General features: G+C 41.4%; 1 protein-coding gene across 5 annotated transcripts in view; it reads left to right on the top strand.

Moving 5' to 3' along the window:
- Positions 1-24,289, top strand: part of PTEN (phosphatase and tensin homolog) — a 98,600-nt gene that overhangs the window by 26,394 nt on the left and 47,917 nt on the right. For 3 of the 5 annotated variants that reach the window (XM_042818446.1, XM_042818447.1, XM_042818448.1), the window contains exons 6-7: positions 3,600-3,741; positions 5,756-5,922. In XM_042818446.1, the coding sequence (XP_042674380.1) occupies positions 3,600-3,741; positions 5,756-5,922 (309 nt within the window). Of the gene's footprint in view, positions 1-3,599; positions 3,742-5,755; positions 5,923-15,174; positions 15,400-16,384; positions 16,788-24,289 lie in introns of those variants that run through there. The other 2 variants (XM_042818445.1, XM_042818449.1) reach the window with 2 other exon arrangements.

Here is a 24,289-nt window from a genome sequence, read left to right on the forward strand (position 1 = left end):
TCTGAGCCAGTTTTAGCCTATTCAAGAACAGAGCTCTCTGTGTTCCTGCAGTGTTTGCATTAGGTATTCATTTCACAGCGTGTGGGCCTTTTAACAAGTTGAGTTTCATGTTTGAAGGCACTTGAGAGTGAAAGTATTGTATAAGGAATTTCAGGATTTGGATGCTGATTCATTAGAAGGAGCAAGTGAATAGTTGGCTGTTTTTATGAGATGGAGCTGGTATTCCAGCTTAGAATATGGTTGTGATGTCGTACTTGAAAGGAGATAGTGTTAAGATTTCCCATCAAAACCTGTAGGTTTTGATAGGAGTGAGTGATAGTGAACAGGAGTGAGCTGTGTGATGAATGAACAGTGTAGGCTGCTCCTAAAGGTTATCTGAAGATAAAATGACGTGGAAATCACTCAGCTCAAAATGCAACAAATACGTGGTGAAGCATGCTGTACCTCAGTTTACCTTTCTGTAAAGAGTGTAATATTTCTGTACGTTGGTGTCTGAGGATAAGGAGTTATGTTCATTAGCATGTTTGAGGTAGCAGGGGGTTTATTAAACAGGAATTGTGAGTGCCTTGTTTAGCTTTGCTGTAAACATTATCAGTAACAAGCAACTTTGTTTTGGTTTTGATGTCTCTTCTGGAAGAGTTGTTTTTTTTTTTTTCCCAGCTCTTGAGCCTGGTTAACTACGTTTGGCAAATGAGCAGTATGTGATTCACATGATTGTAAAAGTTGTGCTTATAAACAGGTATTCCAGTGTAGATTCTGGGAGCTTTTTCTTCCCTTTTGGGCCATGTTTTGGTATTGCACGCAAAGTGCTGCTCTCTGATTTGATGCTTTGCCACACCTCTATAAGCTGACTTCCTGAACTCAAAGTAGTTGGGCCATCAAAAGAGCTGCTTGTGCCCAGGTGCAAGAGAATTTTCTTATTTTTGCTGGGCCAAAACATGATGAAAGAAAATTGGCTTTAATCAGGTATTGGGTATTCTTTATTTAAAAGCAAGCAAAAGTGCACAGCTTTCATATAGCAACTGAGAAGATCACAACTCCAATCACTGTTGCCATTGATGTGCATGGCAGATTGGTTCTTGAGAAGGTTTGTAACCTATGCTGGCAGGAAGTGCTACTAATTACGAGAGGAAGTATGACTAATTAGTCAAGAGAACAACCATGAGTACTTCTGTAGCAAGCTTTTCCCTGGTGTCTGGTGGGAGAAACAGCTCCGCCAGAAGCCTTTGTGACATCTAACAGGGGATGTGGAACAAATGGACAATTCCTAGATAGTAGGTAGTCTGCTAATGCAGCGTCATCCTGGGAAGGGTAGTGGATGTTGCAGAACTGAGTCTAAAAAGCTGTCTCCAAATGGAAAATGATTTTTTTTCCTCTAAGCTGCCTCTTTCAACTTCTGCAGCTCCTCAGGAAAGGGTTTCTTTTTCAGAAAGAGGGAATGGGAAAGATTAAAAACATTGTCTAAAAGATTGTTATCTATCAGTCCCCACCACTGTAGCAGAATGGCACTAATTTTCATTTCTCCTTTGAACGGTATGAAGACATGATTTTTCTGAAACTTGATTAAGAGTTGCAGTTGTCCTTCCTGTTTCCAGAACTGGGGAAGAAGTAAGTCCCCAAATAGGTCTTCTAAAACAGCTGCTACTGCATCCGCACTTTGAACTGGTTGGCTTATTCCCTAAGGCGTACACCAAAATTCTGCTGTAATGATGAAGGCTGACAGTTTGCCTTCCTACAGATGGATGAGGTTTTTGTTTCTTCCCACTTCTGTGGAGGCCTCTGTGGTGAAGTGTAGTCCGCAGAGAAGGGACTGGCTACTCCATGAGTAGTTATCAGGTAGGAAGAACTTAGTCAAGTGCTGAAGCTGGAGATGATCCATTCAAGAGTGTTCTTTGACCTCCACGTTGTTGCATTTTAGGAATGGCTCCCAGTAGTGACTGTGGCGGCGGTTACATCTAACTGAACAGGAAACAGAAACCAATTATTTTCTGCAAGGAAGTCTCAGAATGACTCTTTCAGTGGGTAGATAACCAGCGTCAGATGTGTCAGAGCTGGTCTGTTACAGTGGCTGTTTGTTGAGCAGACCCAGGTGACAACCTCTGCTAAACCCAATGCCATTTGGTCACAATGAGGCTCCAGATTTAGCAGGGAGAATTACTTCCAGAAGTGCTTGTTCTTCATACTATTGCCCTTGCTATAATAAGAGGAGCACCAGAAGCAGCAGCTGGCAATTTTTGTGATGTCCACGCAGCAGTGTATTGTGAAACTCTGGCACAAGGACTAGAGGAACTCATTGCATACCCATTCAGAAAATGTCAGTGAGTGTAGATGTGAAATATAAGCTTCTCAAGAGAAAGTACATAAACTGCTTCCCTGCGCTCTTGCTTTGAGACTCGGGCATGAGGCTCAGATTCCAATAAAGAAAACTTTGAAGCTCCCTTAAGACATGAATCTCTTAACTACTACCAAGATGACATGTAAACCACAAATACTGTCCACATATAAGGCTACTTAAGAATATCATTGTACAAGTGATACTGGGAGAAGTGTTTTGCTTAATTCTAATTTTTAACTAGCTGGGGTGGTAAGGAGACACTACTCAACATTTTCTAAATAAAGGCGGAAAGATGCCTGAGTATTCCAGCCATCCTTCACTTCTGTCTGTTACAAGGGAATGCAGGTATTATAACTAAATGCTTGTGGAGGTAACACAAGGATATTGTGTAGGCTTTGTGACAAAAGATTAATGTGTGAGAAACTTCTGTTATCTTCAGATTATTGCAATTTCACATTTAGCTTTAGTATGAAAGTGTACTCAATTACGCTGCCGCAAATACGTAGTGTGGGTTGATATAAAACATACAACCTATTTTGTAAGGAATTAAATTTATCTTTTATCACTTTCTCTTGAAAGTATCAGCTATATGAGCTCTAAAACTAATTGTTGAAGCTTAAAATAATTACAAAATTGATAATAAACATATTCTTTGGTTATATGTTCTCAAAGCAAGCGTTTACTTCAGAGCTGTAATTCAGTTGAAGTCCTTCATTCAACAGTTGGGCCATCAGGCTCGTATTAATGAAACTTTCCACTCTGGATTTTTGTGAAGACATTTCAGGAACATGTTTTGTAATAGCAGATAATGTCAGTACAGTGATATCAGCAAACAACAGTAGACTCATTTGACTTGCATTTCTGTAGAAATTCCAGTGTCAGTGCTTAAAAATTACAGGGGCCTCCTGCTCAAAGTGCTGCTGGAAGTCTGACACCCCTGTCTCTGAGGTCTTTCTCTTTGCGGTACAGAGAAGCCTGCATTCTTTGCTTCACTGTTTGAGCTGGATGTAGGAAATACCCACAGAAGTGCCTGGAGAACCAGGGTCCCACATACTCCCTGCACGGCAGTTAACGCGTGTGACATCTTAAGCGCTGCAGGACAGGTGGAAGGGGTGCTGCACAGAGTGCTGGGGTACTTTAGATGCCTTTAGATGTTCTTGATTTATTCACCTTTAGTTAGATTCTCAGATACTGGGGAGGAGTCCCACTAGTGACTACTGAGAAATGCTCTGGGTGCTTTTGACGTCTGTTTCCTTTTGTTTAGGGAGTCACAATTCCCAGTCAGAGACGCTACGTGTACTACTATAGCTACCTGTTAAAGAATCACCTTGATTACAGACCAGTGGCACTGCTGTTTCACAAGATGATGTTTGAAACAATTCCCATGTTCAGTGGCGGAACTTGCAGTAAGTACTCAGCACTCCCTTGTTCTTCATTAGCTCTGGCTTGGAGCTGGTTGTGTGAATTCTCAGGTGACTGGATTGTATTGTTGTTTTACTATAATCTTAGATTGTACTAAATGGAAACATATTTGGATATTTGCTCTTCACCTTCTTAAAAAGCTGTTTTTAAAAATACAGCAACTTTTGGGAAATGGGAATTGCAAAATAATGTTTGTTTCAAGTGTGGCAAGGTTATTTTTCCCCTGGTGGTTTGAGAAAGTATGTACGCAGTGAGTTTTTTTTATCTATGGAATAATTCTCTTCTTTAGACAAAGGCTTATAAAGTATTATGTGTCCCAGTGACCAAGTAGTGTGATATGCTGGTGTGCAGTGTGTCAATAAGGAACAGCAGATTCCTTGGAAATTCCTAGTGTGACTGCATATTCTCTTCTGCCTTTCTGTGGGCTGTGTTACAGAGCAGGAACTGCCTGGTTCTGCATGTTCTTTCTTTTTATTGCAGTGGAAATTATTTTTCTAATGGCTTTGCTGTGATTATTACTGCAATGTGTAATTAGTTCCAGTGCCTGCTGTGGTTTTGAGTAAAGTTGCAGTATTGGTGGTGTTCTAAGATGGTACCTGAACACAGTGCACAAAAGAAACATCATAGCAGCTTGTCAGGCCAGCTGTATTTTCAGGAGGAAGATGCAGAGGGGAAGCCTCTGCCAGAAAACCTTTCTCTGAGTTAGAGGTGTGGAGGTTGTATGTTCTGCAGTTCAGTGTTGTGGATAAACTTGTGAAATCAAGCTACATGAAGTATGGATTATTGCATTATTAACTGTTTTGCCCTTACCAGACTTCAGTGTGTTACTTTTCCAGGAGGTTGTTGGGATAAACAAGTCATTGCTAAGCATATGGGAAAACAGAGTACTTACCAATTTCAGCATCTTTGAGGAGTGCTGCCATTTATGTTTCTGTGCAGTTTTTCATTGATTTGTTTTTTCAGAAATGAAAGCGATGTGTTGCTCTTCATCCTTGTAACTCTGGTATTAATTTTAGCGACAAATGGTATTTTTTTGATCTTTATCTTTGTCATCTTCCTTCTGTTGTAAAGTCAAAGAGCAGAGTTGTGTCTGTCAGGCAGAAAAGAAAGGATACCAGGTTTCATATTGCTCAGGATTTGAGAGAGTTAAGTATGATGATAAAGACAGGCTGCTCAGCAAGATAGTGTGGGTGATCTCAGTTGAGATTCCCACAGCTCCTCAGTGGCAGATACGGTTTACCGTGTGTTGTCTAGAGAGCAGTCTACACCTGAAATTAACAGAGAAACCAGGAGAAACAATTAAATGCAGAAAATACTAAAAGAGTAAATGCAAGATTTATTGGAATAAATTTCATTTAGTATTTCTGGCTTTCGTGCTTGCTTCCCTTGGCAGTTTCAAAGTTACATCTGCTCAGGCTGCAGCAAAACCTCACAACTTCAGCTGTTACTTTAGTTTAGAAAACTACACTGTGGCTGGCACTCGTGGTGGTTTACAGGACAGACTTTACAGGCTTTGTCTGTATAGCCTGCTGTCAGTGCAGATTGATTTATGTATTACTGTTAAATTTTATCCTTGTTCTTATTTGTCTAACAGCTCTGATTGTGTAAGAGAGAAATCAGTTTGTTCTGACATTAGTGCCTGCTATGCAGCATGGAGAAAAGACAGAAGAGAACTTTCATCTAACACAGAGATGAGAGGAAATGTGTGAGGAAAAATCAAGAATTTACTATATATAGTTGTTTTGTACTCCATTATAAAGAACATGCAGCTTTCTAGGAATCCTTTAGTTGCGTGAACAAATTGCTACAAAATACAGAAATCTGTGAGGTTATTTCAAATTATGTCCCATGAAGCTTTTTTCTTTGCCTTGCAGTGCTTGATTCATGATGCATACTGAACTTTCAAAATGCTATAGGCTATGGTTGTGATTCTGATTGCATTTTTTTGACACTTGAAGGACATTTCTTGCGAAGTGACACTCTGTTTTTACCGTGCAGATCCTCAGTTTGTGGTGTACCAGTTAAAGGTAAAGATATTCACCTCCCCTTCAGGACCCTCAAGACGTGAAGACAAGTATATGTACTTTGAATTCCCTCAACCTTTGCCGGTATGCGGTGATATCAAAGTGGAGTTCTTCCACAAACAGAACAAGATGTTGAAAAAGGTTGGTTTTCTTGCCTTTTTGGAAAACGTTATCAACTCAGCCTTGATGCAGGACTGGGACACTGGTTATTTTTCAGTGATGTGCCATCACAGTGTCTAATTCTTTCATGTCTAGTTTTCCCAAGTAGAGAGTCTTTCACAAAATGAAGGCTGGATGTTTTGAATCAATGAGATTAAGTACAAAGGTTGGATATAAATTATGTTGGATACGTATTGGAGTAGTTTGGGTAGTAGTGAAGGATCTAATTGAGGAAGAAGCATTCACAGTCTAAAAATAGGCCTGCATACTGAGCAAGTTAACTCGAGCTGTTTTCTTCACTAAATTTTCTTGAGATTTTAGCAGGCATGAATGATCCTGTGTGTGTGCTATTGGCTGATTTCTATCCATCTGTCAAATCTGGTTGAAATTCCAAGGTAATTTAGTTCCTGTGCACTGTCTGAAAATCTCTGCAATCTATTCAGCCATTACTTCAGTTTGTATTGCAGTGTCATCTGCATTACCTTGTCTTTATCATCTGCATTATCTTGTCTTTAGGCATATAGAGAATTCATTCCAAACTGAGGATTTTATCAGTATCTCGCTTGTAGGGGAAAAAAATTAATCTGGAACTTAATTTGACACCAATCAATGAGTTATTAAAAATGAATGTTTAATTTGTGTTTGTGCTTATAGAGATAGTTTGTATCTACTAAAGTGAAACATGAGGATGAAAACCCTGTTGTTTTAAAGGTTACCTTTGTACTTACTGTTTAAAATTGCAGTCTTAATGAATAACTGTTTACTGTTTAATGGAATAAAGCTTAAGAACATTCTTTGAGCAAATACTGCAATCAGACAAACCATAATAATGAGAATACTAGAGTGAACTGGGAGATGAATGTAAGTTGTAAGATGCTAGTTAATAGCTGTGCATACGATACACATGCATGCTTTTTTGTTTATGGACCTCTTTCAAGTTACTGTTAGCTAGTTTAGTGGTAAATTTTCAGTAGCTGGAAATGTCCTGTTCTGTTGTCTGGCATGTGCTAGTGCCTGCAGAAGTTTAAGCTGATGCTTAATGAGAATGCTTTCTTCTGCTTGTTTAATTAAACGTGGTTTTATTGCCTAGTTGCCCTGATTGAGAACTGTAAAACATTTGGCAAACAGAAATGACTGGTTTTTAGGCATTAAAATTATCAATATGTAAAACTTCAGTACACAAGAGCCAATTTTAAGGGCGTTATAGGAACAGCCAGGTAAGTTCTGTGTGTATGCGTGAGGGATGCAGGGAGAAGATGGGGGAAAAAAAACCCTAAACATCTGGGACAGGGTTTTGTTTTAACCAGGCCTTGTCCTGTCTAACTTGGGAATTGGGTTTCTTTACTGTTTTGGGTAACAGATAGATTGTGAACATGCTTCCTAGGAGGCATTGTGCTGTTCTCCTCGCCAAGCAAGTTCTCATAACATCTGTACATGGCTCTGATGAAAGATCTTGGGTCTCTTGTGCCCAGATTGAGCTTTCCTATTTATTTTACCTCTAGAGAGGGCACTGAGATCCAGTGGTAGCATGAACTAGATGTCATTGTTGTCACATATGATTTCTATAGTATAAATTCAGGCTAGAAATGTTTGTTTTGGATTGTCTGCAGAAATGTAGCAAGCGTGTTGCTGTGCTGTAGTTTCATTTCAGTGTCATGTCAGCTGCAGTTCAGTTCATAGGAGTCTTGTAGTTTGAGTAACTAGTTCTTCATTTTTTTCCACATAACATCCCCTAACTATTCTAGTTCTGTGGATCACAAGATCAAGATAGAGAAGAGCAACTTCATACTGCTTTTTATTTTTTTTAACACTAGGGTTGAGAAGCGAGGAGTTAGAAAGAACAGCTTTCACTGCAAACAGTTTCTGCAAACTTCCCTGAGAGGATGAAACCTCTTTCCAGACAGAGTTCTTTTGTAAAGAAACGACCTTGATAATCTGCTTCAAAAATCTATTGAATCTAATGCTTAAATACCCTCAACATAGAAATCGAAGCCAAAAGAAAATTGTATGCTGTTACATGGCTCTGGTAATACCACCTCTATTAGTTCTAACATAAATGCAAACACAAATTGGAGGCATATGTGAGGTGTGAACATCCTAGTCTGATTTATGAAACCACTGCTGAGCGATTCTTAAGAATTAGTGAAATATTCCATCTCCGATGTTTGCCTTGGCACCAAGGATGGTCCTTCCTCGTGGTCTCTGTAAAGTTACATAAAGTGTCTGAGATGAGAGTAGGCAAAGGTGAATGGATGTTGGTGGCAGAAAACCTGTCCTGGAAGAACTCTGAACACGCTTCTGTGCACAAGTGTTGCACATCCATGAAGTCCCCTTTGTTTTGCACTTAGTGGAGCGTGTTTTTTTTTTCCAGATAATTTGACTCTATAGTTTTTACCCAAAACCCAAGAAGTGAAGGTCTTCCAGTGCAGGAACTTTGCAAATTGCAGAGCTTGCCACGTCTCTGCGGTGATCACCTGAGCTATAAGGTGTGACAGTGTCATCCTTCAGAGATTCTAGCTTACTTAGGTGTGTGTTTCTGGAAGCTGGAATGACAGATCTGTTGCCCAGCACTGATTCCTCTTCTCCCAAGGTCTTCTGTTAGCAGATTTATACGTAGCTGCCAAACAAGTTTTTTGTGCATGTTTGAAGACATCACATCACCTCTGAGCATTTTAACTTTCACTAACAATCCTAATCAACAAACTAATGACAGAATTTGAAAAGTAGGTGTTGGTCCATCCTGAGGCTTGGGTTGGAGAAAGACTGTATCTCATCTCTGGAAATGAAAGAATATTCTCTGCACTCCTTCTGAGTTTGTCTTGGTGTTCAATACCACTGGTCTCAGCTTGAGCATTCTGGATAAGCCTACGTGCACCTGCTTTCAGAGTTCATAGTCCTAACAGCAGTATTATCTGCAAGGTGCTCTACTGTGGAAAGTCCTCAACTTTGATAAAGCTCTTTGATAAAATTATTAGTATGATATGAAACAAGCTTTAGTGACCAAGTGATTTTGAGTGTGCATGCTAGGTTCTTGATGTAAAATTTAAATCTGTTGTGCCCTTTTATTTTAATGGCAGAACTTAATTTAAGCAAATTCAACTAACCTCTGCCAAAGGGTCATTCAGTGCTTCTGAGAAGGTGCTGGTAAGACTGCTTTGGAAGAGTTGCCATGTTTCACTTTTTTTTTTTTTTTTTTTTTTTTTTTTTTTTTTTTTTTTTTGCTATGTGTGCCACCTAGCACCAGCTAGGGATTCCAAAACTTTGGATTCTTTCTTGTCTAATTAAGGTGCTTTCTGTATTCTTAGCCATTTTTTCTGGCATGTAGTTACTTCCTTTCCTTCTGTATGCTTGCTCATATGAGAGCGAAATGGTACAGTGTTTTAGTACAGTTCATATATAAGAATTTGTGACCAGTGGAAGTCAACATTTTGGAGTTCTTTGAGCAATTTGTTTTGTTTCCCTCTTCTGACCTATAACTTGCTCTTTTACCATCTCCACTTGTAATCTGTAGTCTCTCTAGGTTTGCTTCTGTGTTCCTATTAGAAACAGTTTTCTTCACTTATTGATGTTGACATGATAACATTAAAGGGTTTCAAAGTATCCATATGTCATTTGATTAAATGAGAACCTGTTTAAAAATAACACAAGGGATTTGGTAGTCTTCCTGCCTGCAGAGCCTGGAGGTAAAGGAGACCTTTTAGGAGCACTCCTCATACTGATGAAACAGTGGTCATTGTGTAAGTCACTGCTGGTTGATACCCAGAATCTAGTGTAGGTGGTGCTGACAGTGTTGTTTTGAGCTGTTGTCTGTGCCACTGTGTTTCTTTGAGTTTGTAGAGATGAAAAGTTCTGCTGCATGGTTAAAGAACACTTTGGGTCTTGGCTTTTTATCAAACGTTGAAGAACAAACTCTTCAAATGTCAGAAGACTTCAACTGCAAACCTGAAAATGGTACAAGTTGCATCAGTCGTGGTTATGGGAAGGCTATGATACAGGCCTGGAACAGCTTGGAACGTGTCCTCCATCTTTTGATTGCTGGATAGCATCTGTAATAACTCTTAGCTATTACTGCAAAGTGATTAAGTGCCCGTAGGTCCTTCTGCAAATTGAAACTCTGGGGGATATGGGAACTCCTTGCTGATGGCTTAAATGATATTAGGTTTGGATGTCAGTCTGCAGTTAGAGACAGATATCAGCTGTAGAGTGAGGTGTGTTTTCCTGTCATCCTGAGAACTGAACAGTTACTCGTGATGCTGATATACTCTGAATAATTCAGCTTTTGTCTCAAATGTCAGGTGCTGCACTGTAGATTTTATGATTCTGACTTGCTTATGGCAAGAAATGTCTGATTTTTTTTTTTGAATTGGATTCCTGTGATGTAATTGGAAGTGAAGCAACGTATGTTTAAAAAACAAAACAAAAAAACTGAAAAACCCTACCTAATATTTTTCAGAAGCCTGTTCATTACATAATTTTTCTTGCTCTGATACTCAAATTTGATAAATAAAGCCCAAGTTCTGGTCATGCTTTAATTTTTTATGTTCTCTCTGTCTTTGGCCCATACTACATCTCTTTTTTCATTGCCTCCTGTGGAATATCTTTGAGTCTGCTGCTTGAACCTGACTCAGTCCTCACTTGGAGTAATGGGCCTTGTTTCTCATTGAGAGCAGTGACAAAATTATCAGCCCCAAAAGGTGATACCCAGAAACGTGACCAAGTCTTCCCTTAGTTTGAGTGGGTCTGCCATGTTTCAGTACCCATCAACTTAGTTTATTAAACTAACTTAATTAATGTAGCAGGAAGGGAGAGAAAATAACTTGATGCTTTAAAGAAACTGCAGGGAGATAAGATAAATGACCTGCTCAGACAGGCAATAATGTTTAGTTTCAGCCTCTGAAGACCTCTTCAAATTTATCCCAAGGAAGCAAATGAAGAGATGTCTGCTGAGAATTTTGTCATTTGTCTTGTCCGAATCTCATGATTGCTTGTTCAGGCTGGCTCTGATGTGCCAAATAAATCCTTCCTGGTTTTGCTCCACCTAATCAAGCTTTAAACTTCAGAAGTCCATGCCTTCTGCCTCTGCCAGTGTTTGTTTGCATTCAGTGACCTTGTTTGCTTTGGCACTGTTTTCCTCCAAAGCTGCTTCAGCACTATTGATATAAGCCATTTTCCAGTTCTTTCCATTCAGTTGCTGCAATTTGTGTTTGTTAGCTTAGTCCTTTCCTTTTCTGACCTCTTTGGAACCACGGTGTGGCTCTGAGGACCAGCACCGAAGTATGTGACTGCTTTTACAGTGTGATTCTGAAGAGTGGTGTCAGTGGTACTGTCGTACCGACAAGAAGTGGGTTCTCCCTTCACTTGACCTTTACACCAGCAGTGCGCCTGCAGGTGATATTTCCACTTGCTTACAGAGTTGTAATACCCTCAGGCTTGCTCTCTCCCACTGTTTATCACAGCATCTGGACTCCAAACCTTCCTGTTCTGAAGCTGAAGGGCTGATGCCGTTGGTTGTTTCTGGTTTGACCTGAACTGGTTAGTCTTTTGATTTGATCGGGAGTGATCATTTCCTTGGTGGATTTTTTTTCTTTTGGGCGCTCCATCTTCATGGTGGAGGAGCATGGACCAAGTTATCCTGAAGAATTCTTCATGAGGATCTTACCTGCTGCCATATGAGGTTCCATGAGGAATATGGAAAAGTAAAGCCTTCTTTTCCAGGACATTCATCCTGTATTTCCGCATTCTGAGGTGGACATTTAAGACTTTGAGGTAGCATTAGTGAAGAAGAGGATGCTAAATATCTGAATAGGCTGGGCCTTGCACTGATGGCTGAGTGGAATGGATTAGCTCCAACGCGATATCATGAGATAACTTGAAGGGGTTTGGTAGCAGTGACAAGGATCTGTCAGCCTCCCAAGGCAACTGTAATTATAGCATGTTAGTGTGGTAGATTAGATGCTGGTGGGGCATGTGTTGAAGTGGATAATTGTTTAAGTGCCAGAAGTGTTTCTGGCTGAAATGTTGCACTTTTGCCTTTCCCCTTGCATTTCCTTAATAGTTGTGATGTCTCAGGTCCTTATAGGAAATGCACACAAGCTGGAAACTTTTTCTGTGTGCCTTACCTAAAACACTGAAAGTGGGGCTAATGAGCTTTGGATAGGGAAGGCAGATGCTGCTTGTTTCATATACTTTTGAATTGTCAATGTTTTTGTACTTACGTTATATTAATTTATATTAATACTTTTAATATGAAAATTTATATTAATACTTACGGTATACTAATTTGTAGACAAGAGTATTAGCTAAGCAGTCAAATCTTCTCTGCTCCAGTACCAATGGCCAGAAAACAATGATGACTTACTTCCTGGTGCCAGGTTGCCTTCAATAGGGAGGCATGCTCATGTAGTGTGCAGTAGAACCACCAACTTTTAACAGAAATGCAAGAACTTTAGCTCTTGTGGGAAGACTGGGCCTTTGCATTTTGGATCTTTTGCCTTAAAGCTGAAAGTAGAGTGAAATGAGTTTCCTTTTTACAAAGGAAGTAGACACAGCTTAGAGTTTCCTATAAATGAGTGCTTAGTGTGCTAGTCAAGAGCAGCTTATTAATGATAGCTAATCTTTGAAATGTCTGCTCTTGACTGGTGAAGGCGTAGCAAATGGTGGAGAAGTACTACAGGGACATTCAGTGTATCTTATCGAGCTGTTTAGCTGAAACTGTAGAGGTGAATTTTCTCAGCGTATCTTTTTCAGAGAGTGCCTATACCAGAGCAAAACATAGCTGCTGGTCATAGAATAGAGTCATAGAATCCTTAGAGCTGGAAGGAACATCTGAACGCCATCTATTGCAACTCCCCTGCAATGAACAGGGCTACACAGCTAGATCAGGTTGCCCAAGGCGTTATCTATCCTGGCCTTGAAAGTCTCCAGGGACAGGACATCAACCACATGGTTAGCCAAGTGTTACAGTGCCTCACCAATCTCACTGTGAAAGATTTTTTTTTCTTTAGCACTTTGCTAAATTTTCTCTCTCTGAGCTTGTAACCATTTCCCCTCGTTCTGTCATGCAGACCCTACTAAAAAGTCTTTCCCCTTCTTTGCTGTGGCTCTCCTTAAGTCATCTCACAGCCTTCTCTTCTCCAGACTGCACAGCCCCAGCTCTCTCAGCCTGTCCTAACAGGGGAGGTGTTCCATCCCTTGGATCATTTTTGTGGCCCTCTCTGGATAGACTCCAGCAGGTCCATGTCTCTCCTGCACTGAGGACTCCACATCTGCATGCAGTGCTCTAGGTGAGGCCACACCAGCACAAAGCAGACGAGCAGGATCACCTCCCTCGTCCTGCTTGTCCTTCTTTGGATGCAGCTCAGGATATGATTGGCTTTCTGAACTGTGAGGGCACAGTGCTGCCTCATGTCCAGCTTGCCATCCATCAGCACCATCAGGTCTTTTTTGGCAGGGCTGTGCTCAATCCTTTAATCCCCAGCTTGTATTGGTAGTGAGGATTGCCTTTACCCAGATGCAGACCTTGCATTAGCCCTGTGGAGAAGGAGGACTTGGTGGTCCTTGTGAACAAGGTGCTGGACATGAGCCAGCAGTGTGCACCTGCAGCCCGGAAGGCCAACTGCATCCTGGGCTGCAGTAGAAGAGGGGTGGCCGGCAGGGAGAGGGAGGTGATCGTACCCCTCTACTTAGCTCATGTGAGGTCCCATCTGCAGTGCTGCGTCCAGGCTTGGGACCCTCAGCACAGGAACAACGTGGAGCTCTTGGAGCAGGTAATCGGAGGGCTGGAGCACCTCTCCTGAAGAAAGGTTGGGGAAACTGGGCTTGTTAAGCTTGGAGAAGGCTCTGGGGAGATCTCATTGTGGCCTTCCAGTACTTGAAGGGAGCGTGTAAACATGAGGGGGAATGGCTGTTTACGAGGGTGAATAGTGATAGGACAAAGGAGAATGGCTTTAAACTGAGACAGGGGAGGTTTAGTTTGGATATTAGGAGGAAGTTTTTCACTCTGATGGTGGTGATGCACTGGAACAGGTTGCCCAAGGAGGTTGTGGATGCCCCATCCCTGGAGGCATTCAAGGCCAGGCTGGATGTGGCTCTGGGCAGCCTGGTCTGGTGGCTGGTGACCCTGCACGTAGCAGGGGGTTGGAACCAGATGGTCGTTGTGGTCCTTTTCAACCCAGGCCATTCTGTGATGATTCTATGATTTGGATTTGTTGCGCCTTATGAGGTTCACCTGGGCCCACTGCTCAGCCTGTCTAGATCCTGCTGGCTGGCATCCCATCCCTCTGGTGTGTCGCCGCACCCCACAGCTTGATATCATTGGCAAACTTGCTGAGGGTGCACTTAACTCCACTGTTGAAGTTATTGATGAAGATATTAAAGAGTGTCGGTCCCACAGCACGTATGGAGATGGACACTTGTATTACCTCTTTGATCCTAGTGACAGACATAATATACTGGCTGATATCACCTAGTTCTTTCAAAATTACATTTTACTTTGTCTCTTTGTGTCTGGATGCCTGTTGTGGTGTTACAGTGGATAATCTAAAGGACCAGATAGCTGGTGATGGGCATCTGTCAAGTTCTGCTTAAGAGCAATATACGTAAACAGTCTTCTAAGCTGCCCTTTTGTGTAGGATGGCAATCACTTTCAGAGTGCGACTTCTCTTAGTAATGGTCAGCAAGCATGTACCTGCTAAGAACTGTCTCCGTGAAGCTGTAGTGAATCCACTGTGATGGGCGCTCTTTTGTAGGGTGCGTTTGCTCAGTCACAACTATTTCTGTATATAAATAAAAATGTTCTGTTACACAGGAGGCTGTAGAGGATGATGTTCTATGTTGATAAATGTTAGTCACCTATAATGCTTTGCACAGGTTGTTAGATCTGACTAACCCTTGGTAGGAAAATGTCTTTATGCCTTGTGGTTGCAGGCTTACCACTTGTCTAACTTGTCATCTACTTTTTTCATAGATAATTGATTTTATAACTATTTCTTAATAAGAAGCAACTTCTGAAAGCGAAATTGGATAAAATGTATTTTGATTGATGCAGAGTGTTGCGTATTGCCTGGGCGAATTGGTGGAAATGTCTTTGCATGCAACATAACTGATGCTGTACTGTTGTCCGAACTAGTTTTGTTTGGTATTATTGATTTGGCTTTGATCAGTTGGTATTAGTCAATTTTATAAGCTGCTAGAGAATATTAAAGCAAGCTTGTTCTTTGTGTTTTTCCTCCCTAGGACAAAATGTTTCACTTTTGGGTAAATACATTCTTCATAGGACTGGATGAAAATTCAGACAAAGTAGAAAATGGAAGTCTAGTTGCAGATCAGGAACTTGATGGTATTTTCAGTACAGAGCGCTCAGATAATGACAAGGAATATTTAATCCTTACATTAACAAAAAATGATCTAGACAAAGCAAATAAAGACAAAGCCAACAGATATTTTTCTCCAAACTTCAAGGTCAGTATACATTTCATGTAAACAAAGCTGAAAAGCTGCATGAAGTTATCTGATTTGTTTGTCTTGCTTTACAGAGGAACTGTTTGAAACTGTGCAGAAATCTTAACTCACGTATGTGTTTCCTACCACTTAGCCAAAGGTTTTAACTTCCTAAATGTATTGACTTTTCCAGGAAGCCAGTAAATGGTGTGAGAGTTTTTCTGTGTAAAACTGGTGAGAGACTGGGAGAGAAAAGCTTCATTTTTTTTTTTAATTTTTCTTTTTTTAAGTATTTATCAAAGCCATTAGAGATGATTAGTAAGAATTCCAGAGAATCTAACAGCGGTTTTTTCTGGTACCTGCTGCATTACTGTTAGTGCTGAGCTTTATGCGTAATTTCTGAGTTGATTTGCAGAGGTACACACTTCATGGGAACAGCTTATAACCTGAGTTTTGGCTCTGAGGAGGGCGAGCCATTGCCAGCACTGTTCTCAACATGGAAAGGATGTTTTTGAGCACACTGATAAAATGTCAGGAGTCCACAACTGTACGTATCTGAATGTAGCAGTTACAGTTACCTGATTGTTGCATGGATCAGACCTTAATGCACAAACACGAATCACTGGTTATGGTACTGAAAAAGCACTTTGTTCATTTCTGCAATGTTATTACGGTCTCTGTGTTGTTAGAGATGTAGAGGTAGGAGGGTTGAAAAGCTGACATGGCTGCAGTGTTATGTCCAGCTGCTGTAGCTCCAGAACAGAAACGGCTGGTGCAGGTGCCCAGAACTTCAGCAGAGCTTGCTGGTGGATCTCTCTTCTCTCAGGAGTAGTACTGAGAGTTTGGCTACTCGAAGAGCACTTTCTTTTCTTTCCAGACTAGGGAGGGGAGCAGTTGTGTCACTCAGGATAGTGAAAGGAGCTGTGCTGTTGCAGATAGCGGTTGTTACCTGTGTTGTGCTGAAGTTCAGGTTACCTTTTTAAATTGTTGTTTTTTCCTTCCCCAGGTGAAGCTATTTTTCACAAAAACGGTAGAAGAGCCATCAAATCCAGAGGCTAGCAGTTCAACTTCTGTAACACCAGATGTTAGTGACAATGAACCTGATCATTACAGATACTCTGACACCACTGACTCTGATCCAGAGAATGAACCTTTTGATGAAGATCAGCATACGCAGATTACAAAAGTCTGAATATTTTTTTTTTATCGGAGATAAAAAAAAAAGAAAAAAAATGCGAAGAATGACAAACTTGAATAAACTGAAAAAAGGACCTTTTTAAATGGCAATAGGACATAGTGTCAGATTACCAGTTATAGGAACAATTCTTTCCTGACCAATCTTGTTTTGCCCTATAAATCTACAGGTTTGACACTTGTCCAGTTGAATAAAAATGGTTACGTAGCTCTGATATGTATATACCTTTTTGTGTCAAAAGGACATTAAAACTTCAATTAGGAACTATAAATATGGCACTTTCCCATTTTATTCCAGTTTTATAAAAGTGGAGACAGACTTAATGTGTATACGTAGGAATTTTTCCTTTTGTGTTCTGTCACCAAACAAAGTTTTGAAAAAATGCAAATATACAGGTTCACATCCTGCCCCCCTTTTTTTTTTTTTTTGCACTTATGTGGCAACAGAAAAGTCTGCCGTTGGCTAAGAGATGTCTCTAGAAGGTTTTACTACATTCTAATGCATGTATTTTGGATGGGGGATGGAAAGTAATGCTCAGAAAGGAATATAGTCTGCTGGAGCTTGGCCTGTGTACCATATCCGGCTATTTACTTGCACCTTTCTTTAGCATGCTGCCGTAATTCATCCTGGACAATTGAAGAGTCGCTGCTGTCACTGCTTGTTGTTTGTGCATTTTATTTTTTTAAGTGTAATGGTGCTAGAAAAGGCAGCTAGAGGGAGTGGTTCTGTATAGGGGTACAAGAATGAACCTTCGTAACATCCTAAAGCCCTGCAAAATGAAGGGAGAAAAATTATTGGGGTCACAGAAAGGAAACACAGCAACAATGACTTAACCATACAAATGTGGAGGCTATCATCTTAAAATACAGGCTTGAAACAAATTGTTGTAAAAATTGACGGTGATTCATTAATTGTTTTACTGAATTGTAACGGCTGCTCCATCTCCTGTGTAATCAAGACCAGTGCTAAAAGTCAGTTGCTAGTAGTGCATGTGTCAGGCAACATCTCAACATTTCTTATTAGGTCTTCAATCATATTCCTGCTGAGAATACTTCATGTGCTGCCTTGCAGGCTTTTTTTTCCTCATTAATATGAAAGTATTTTATAGCGGTGCACAGGAAATTTCAATTGGAGATTCTCCAGGTTAGTGTTTATTTTGAAGATTTATGATGCATTTATTCAGTCAAACCTCTGTCAGCCATTCCGCCCCTTTGACCTTACACATTGTATTACAATGAGTTTTGCAGTTTTGCACACTTTTCTAAAAATGTCATTAACTGTTAGGGAATTTTACTTGAATACTCAGTACCTACAATATTTTAAAAAGAGACACTGCAGGAGACAGTGTTGAATTCTCAACGCTGTGTCTGTATGAAGATGTGTACTTTTCACAAGCAGAACTTGTCCCAACTGTATTGCTTGCTATTTAAAAAAAAGCAACACACCAACAAAAACCACAAATCAAAACAAACTAGATTTCTCATCTGGCAGTGTTGTTTGTTCATAGGGCTTGAGATTCACTTTCAGCATATAATTGCTATGCCCAGACTGCAGATGACTTGACAGTACAACTACTGTTGTATGGACACGTGAAGAAGCTGACAAAGATGCTCACTCTGAAGTGCACCAAGGATTGCTGTCCCCAGATTTACCCTTGTTCAATTAAAACTTCTCTTACTCAATTAACTTAATAGGGCTGACATTGAAGTTCATTAGCTGTGTTCTCACCTAGATAACAGCAGTGTATGGAATCCGTGAGGGCCCTGTACGACAGCATTAATGGTAAGAATTGAAGGAGACGAGGCAGGACTCACTCTTGGCGAAGGAAGGTATCACGTGCTTTTTTGGGATCCGTTGGTCAACTTTGCTCATCGTATTCACGATTCTAACTTCTAACAGAGCTGGTAAATGTTTTCTGACATAGAGATCTGATCAAGCTGTAGTGTCTCAGTGGAGCAGGAGGCTGGTTCCAGTGCTCGCTGTTCCCAGTGGTGTTGACAAGCAGGAAGTGGTTACCTGGGGACATGACGTTAACTCTTACCCTTTTAATCATGTTTCACCCTGTCTGATTTTAACAGTTGGTAAAAAGATTGTGTTGGCTAATAAACAAACCTGTTCGTGCTTTCAAAGTACTGAGATATCGACACCGTTCTGTGTCCTGCTTTGAAGTTTGTGAAAACAAAATGCATCGGTGTGCTTCCAGTGCGTAACGCTGAGGGCTGGATTGGAAGAGATGTGATGGGCTTTTGCACTGTTGTTTTTCCTTTGGAATGTGAAAGGTTGGAATGAGGGTTTTGATTTTGAATGTTTCAATGTTTCTGAGAAGCCTTGCTTACATTTTATGGTGTAGTCATTGGAAATGGAAAAAATGGCATTATATATATATTATATATATAAATATATATTATACATACTCTCCTATAGTTTATTTCAGTTACCACCCCCATAGAAGTTGACAAGAATTACTATGACTGAAAGGTTTTTGAGTCCTTATTAAAACTTTATTTATGACAGTATTCATAATTAGCTTGAAACGCATTCTGTAGGTAATCTCTCCTTGAGTTTCTGGACTGTATGCTTAAACTTCTGGATGTGCAGCAGCTTACATGTCTGAAACTACTTGAAGGCATCACTTCTGTAAGAGCTTACTGTTAGGCCCTAAGCATCCTTGGTCATTGGTAGCCCCACTCAAAATATTTGCCACAGCTCTTAAGGGCAGCTGTACAAATAGCATCTGGATTTGAGGCACACGTTGGGAACTGGAGTTCGCATACAGCATCAGATGTTTCAGCTTGGAAAGCAAAACTAAAATTGGATGCTAGCGTGCAAGTTCCATGTTTAGTCGTAGCAAATGTGTGCAATATGCTAATGATGCCTGTGGTTGCCACAAAGTGCCTCGTTTACCTTTACGATACCATTAAGAAGCGTCATGCATGCAGATGGATGGGGTGGAACTGTGCACTAAAAGGGGCTCCGACTGCAGCGTTTGGCAGAGCTGCCTTTCTCTGCCAGTTCTAATTTTCAGACTGTTTTCATATAGCATATATATATATATAGATACTAAAAGAAAAAAAAAAATCAGTCTGTTAAGCAGCCTTACTCTGATTCAGCCTCTTCAAATACTATTGTGCTGTGCAACAGTGGCTCTGTGTGTAATGCTATGCACTGAGAATACACAAAGTATGACATGTACAGGATAATGCCTCATACAAATCAGATGTCCGTTTGTTATTGTGTTTAACAACCCTTTATCTCTTAGTGTTAAAACTCCACTTAAAACTGATTAAAGTCTCATTCTTGTCACTGTGTGGGTGTTTTATTGAAGTATTCTGAGTACAGAATGGTCAGGTAATGTTCTGCTGGTAAGCAAATGATTTTCAGCATGTTTCTTAGAGCTACGGGTGCTTCTGGAAGGAGCTCTGTGTGTATGAGGGTTTTGAGGTAGCTTGGAACCCTTTTCTACTCAGCACCTTTGAAGGAGGACTGGAAGAACGAGCTGTGCGCACTGACCTCCACAACCTGTTTCTTTCCTCCGACATGGTTGTGATGAGGTGCAGGGCTGCCTTCCAGGGGAACTAAATCCTTCTTCAAGAGAATATTTGTGACTTTGTTTTCAATGTTAACTGGTGCATCTCCAGCTCTAAGTCAGCAACAAGCTGCATTTTTCCAGTGGAATAGCCCTGTTCTACATGCGCTAAGACAAGTTTGTGTTTTCCTATTGTTGCTTGGCTATTTTCAAGCTAGACTTGTTTTCTGCCCTTAAATTAAGGAATACCTTCTCTTTTCCTTCAGTTTTAGGGTGGCCCTTTGAGCTTCCAGGAATAAACTTGTTATTCTTCTTTCCTTCCCCCTGGTTTTAATGTTAGCCCTGTGTTATATCTGGCTAAACATCAAAATCTGAGATGTTTGGTGCCCTGGCCCTTCCTTGTGAGTGGCACAGTTTAGGTCTTCACACCATTGTCGTAGAGCAGCAACCACTGCTCTGTGGTTTGTAAGTACGCACTGCTTCCTCGGGTAGGCTTAGTTTTCAGACAGAAAATGGAAATAGAGTAGGGCGATGTAGAAAGGAGGGATGGGAAGCAATCTGGACAGCGTTCAGTCTGTTGAGTGGCTTCCTTAAGTACACGCATGTCTGCGAGGAGGTCCTCTTATGAAGATTGGTGGAAAGTGCTGTTGAGATGTGGGTAGAACATCTCCTTTGTTCCCATCCTGTTGCTGCTGGAGGGCGTGTGATCCAGTGCTTAGCCCATCCCTGTGCCCACTGTTCCTGGTAGCACCTGCCCAGCTGTGCTGCTGGTACTTGCCCTTGTTGCCCTTATGGGGCAGCAGGCAGCAGTGTGCCTTGTGCAGATCTCTTTTTGAAAGACTGCTGCAATGTGGTTGTTAATAATTCACCGGATCTTTTTTTTTTAAAAACTGCGGACTGAGTTTCAAATCACCTCTTTTGGGAGGAGTTACGTTGCTAGCAACCTGGCTTTAAATGCTTTTTCTCATTTTTCTTTAGTTGTTTAGCATTTTGGTGATGAAATGAGTGGTGATGTATGCTACTATAACAAAAATGCACTTTTTTCGTTTTTCTTTGTGCTTCTGAACACTTAGGCACTGGTGTCTTGCAGCATAGGGCAGATGACTCCTTTTTGTTCTCTTGTTCAGCTTTATTTCAGCTTTATTTAGCTCTACTCTGAAGGCATGGCAAGGAGAAAAGGCTTTTAGGCTGCTTTCCTCAAGGAATAGATCTGGAGGAGCATAAGAGCAGCAAGCAGGTTTGGCTCAGCTGCTGATGTGTAGTGGGAACCTGCTCACCTTCATGCAGCCAGATGGGAATGGTGAGTTGTGCAGCTTTATTTTTTGAGGACTCTTCTTGTGCCTTGTGTCACGTAGATAGCTCTATGATGGGAAAAGGTGATACTGAAAATAGATGGGTGGAGACATGGAACTTGTGAAAGGAAAGGAGTGATCAGAGAGATGTGATGAGGTTTTGCTAAAATAGTGTAAAACAGCTGTTGAGAAAGATCTGAGAGCCATCTGGAGGGCTGAGTTCAAAAGGGAGATAGTTTGGAGAGAGGTTGGCTTGAACATCATTGAGTTTAGTCATTGGAAGAGTGATGGGCTGGAAATGTGGGAAATGCTGAGTTGGAAAATACTGAGTAATACTGAAGAGTAGAAGAGAAGGGAGGTGCTTCTGCCAGGCTGGGATTGTGTGAACTCCAGAGGGCTGTCTGCTCTACTGGCTGTCAGCTTAGCTCTTCTGTGTAGAAAGGGATGAAAGGTTTGGTGTGAGAACTTGAGATCACAGCTTGTATGCTGTGCCCTGCTTAACGAACCAGGGAATTTGCTGCTTACAGTGTCTCTCCAGGATGATGTCCTACATCAGCACACAGTACATGAATAATGGTACCTGCTGCAAACCAGACTGGTTTCTTCAGGTCTAGTGGAAATGCTTTGCTTCATCATTTCTGATGTCTTCATTGCATCTAATACCTTCTTAAAGACGTCCTTTTGAAACTGTTCCTTTCTTGAAAGTTTTGTCCTCTCTTCAGTGTCTCATAACAGCCTGGAGGCTCCTCTGCACCACAGGATTAAGGCCACTTCCCAAAGTTTCTACAAAATGAGACTTTAAGTTCTGAATCTCATTGCTTGAGTTTGCAGAGAAACATCCAATGACCAGTGCTGCAGTGAGCCCCCATCTGGCAAAGTCTTGGGGATAAGATTTGGAGATCGTATTATAGGGCAATAAGATGGGACTGGGCAAGTTTTGTTTAAGTAGGATGAAAAGCCTACTTACTTGATAAAAATCCCAACTTTGGCAGAGTTTCTCTTGACCAATGTCTGCAAGATTTGCTGGTGGAATTATGGAATTCTTCTTGCCAGCCTGTAGTTTGCGTTGTCCCACAGTGCCCAGTGGCTGCATTGATCAAGCAGGTAGAAGTAAATCCCCAGCATTTTAAACTGTCGGCCTGTGGAGGGTATTTTTGGTCATGTGAAACACTAAGGACAGTGACAGCTAGAAGCAGGGTGAGCAGTGCTCTCAGGAGAATACTGCATTCCTGCAGATGCCTATTTTGCAGCATCATGGAAATGTTGCTTACGCTCTGCAGGGTCTGTAGTTCAGCCTCCTGTTTGGAACAGAACTAGTGTCCTTCCTCAATCTGGCTTTGTCTGGTTGAGTTGTGATAACTCTAAGGACCTGCTTTTCCTCCTCCTCCTCTTGTCCTCCCTGTCCTCTTTCACAATTGCCTGAAATGGAAATGGATTTGAGGATTGAGGAACCTCTTCTGAGCTGTTACATCTGTTGTAAGGTTAGCTTGGATGGAGAAAGCCAAGCTCTTAAGTAAGCAAAGGAGGAAAAAAACGAGAGTGCAGCACATCCATGTGAAAGCCACAGTGGTCAGGGTCATATGTTAGGTATTCTTTCTTCCCTAAATAAGTTCTGCAGCAAGAAATTTGGATTATTTAGGTTCAGAGCAATGCAGGAGCACAACTCCAAGCTCCTCCAGAAGGATGGGACTTGTCTGTTAGGACTTTGGCACATTTTGCAATATCGGGGGATGGATGGGTGAATGCTGTCGTGTGCAGATGCATTCACTGTGCTGCTTATTCTGCTTGGTGCTCATAGTCCAGTCCTGCCAGGGAAGTGAGAAGAGGCAGCACTGGGAGGTGCATGTGCCCTGGAGCTGCTTTGATGGCCAGAGAGGGGCTGTGTACAGCAGCATGCCAGAGAAAGGAGATTGGTTTGGGATCTCTAAGCCAGCCCTGTTTTATAAGTAGAGAGAGGAGGCAAGATGGGAGAGCTTGAGATCAGGCTGGTAATTGCTGTTATGCTTTCTTTGAGAGGCAGTTGTGCTGCTGTGGCTGCAAGGTTTTGCGACAGGAAGAAGGACTGACTTATTAAAAGGAGTCCATGTGGCAAACAAGTTTGAAGAGGAGTGCTTACAGAAGGTGCAACATAAGTGGTTACTAAGAGAAAAGAGCTGACCGTAATGGTTCTCAAAACCATGGTATGAAACGTGCTGGCCACATCAGCAGGGTGAGGAAGCAGCCTGGGCAAACCAAAATCAAATCATCTGCTGATGGTAAGATGCCCAGGGCGTGGTTTTGCTGGTGGCAGCAACCTGATGTTCCTGCTTTGATACTCATCGAACTTCTGAGGAGTGTGCTTTTCTAATCAGGTTCATGGCCTTTTCTTCAGATGAAACAACATACCCAGTTCATCTGATATGTGCCTGCAGCTGAACTTTTTATCTAGTAGCCCGCTTCCTGCAGCAGTTCTGTGAGCTCGTTTGGACTTGCACAATTCCAAGCCCATAGATTGGTGATCAACACTGACTGCTGCTTTGGTGCTCCCCGTCTGATGCCCACTGCTCTGGGCAATTTCTCTCCGAAAAACTGCTCGCAACGGTGACTCATGGCAGAAGTGGGCCTGTTGCTGCTTGTCACTTCCTTCTGGCAAAAGCCATTGCTGTTCAGCATGTTTGCACATCTGCTTGTTGGGCTAGAGTGATTGATTTAAAATTGTGTGCATTCATGTGCAGCAAACTTGAGAAGTCCAGTTCCCTTCTGTGTGGAGCACGTGGTTCCTTTCCACTTTCTCAATGAAGAATTAAGAGACCCTCGGGATGAGACACAACCCGATGATGGGAGCAGTTACACCGTTGTGTATTTGGGTAATACCTTCTGACTTTACTCTTCCAAAAGTTTGGACAAAGCGAGATTGGC

The sequence above is a fragment of the Centrocercus urophasianus genome, unplaced genomic scaffold (assembly GCF_019232065.1).
Source record: "Centrocercus urophasianus isolate 14NV4802_14NV808 unplaced genomic scaffold, USGS_Curo_1.0 seq_17, whole genome shotgun sequence".
Lineage (NCBI taxonomy): Eukaryota > Metazoa > Chordata > Aves > Galliformes > Phasianidae > Centrocercus > Centrocercus urophasianus.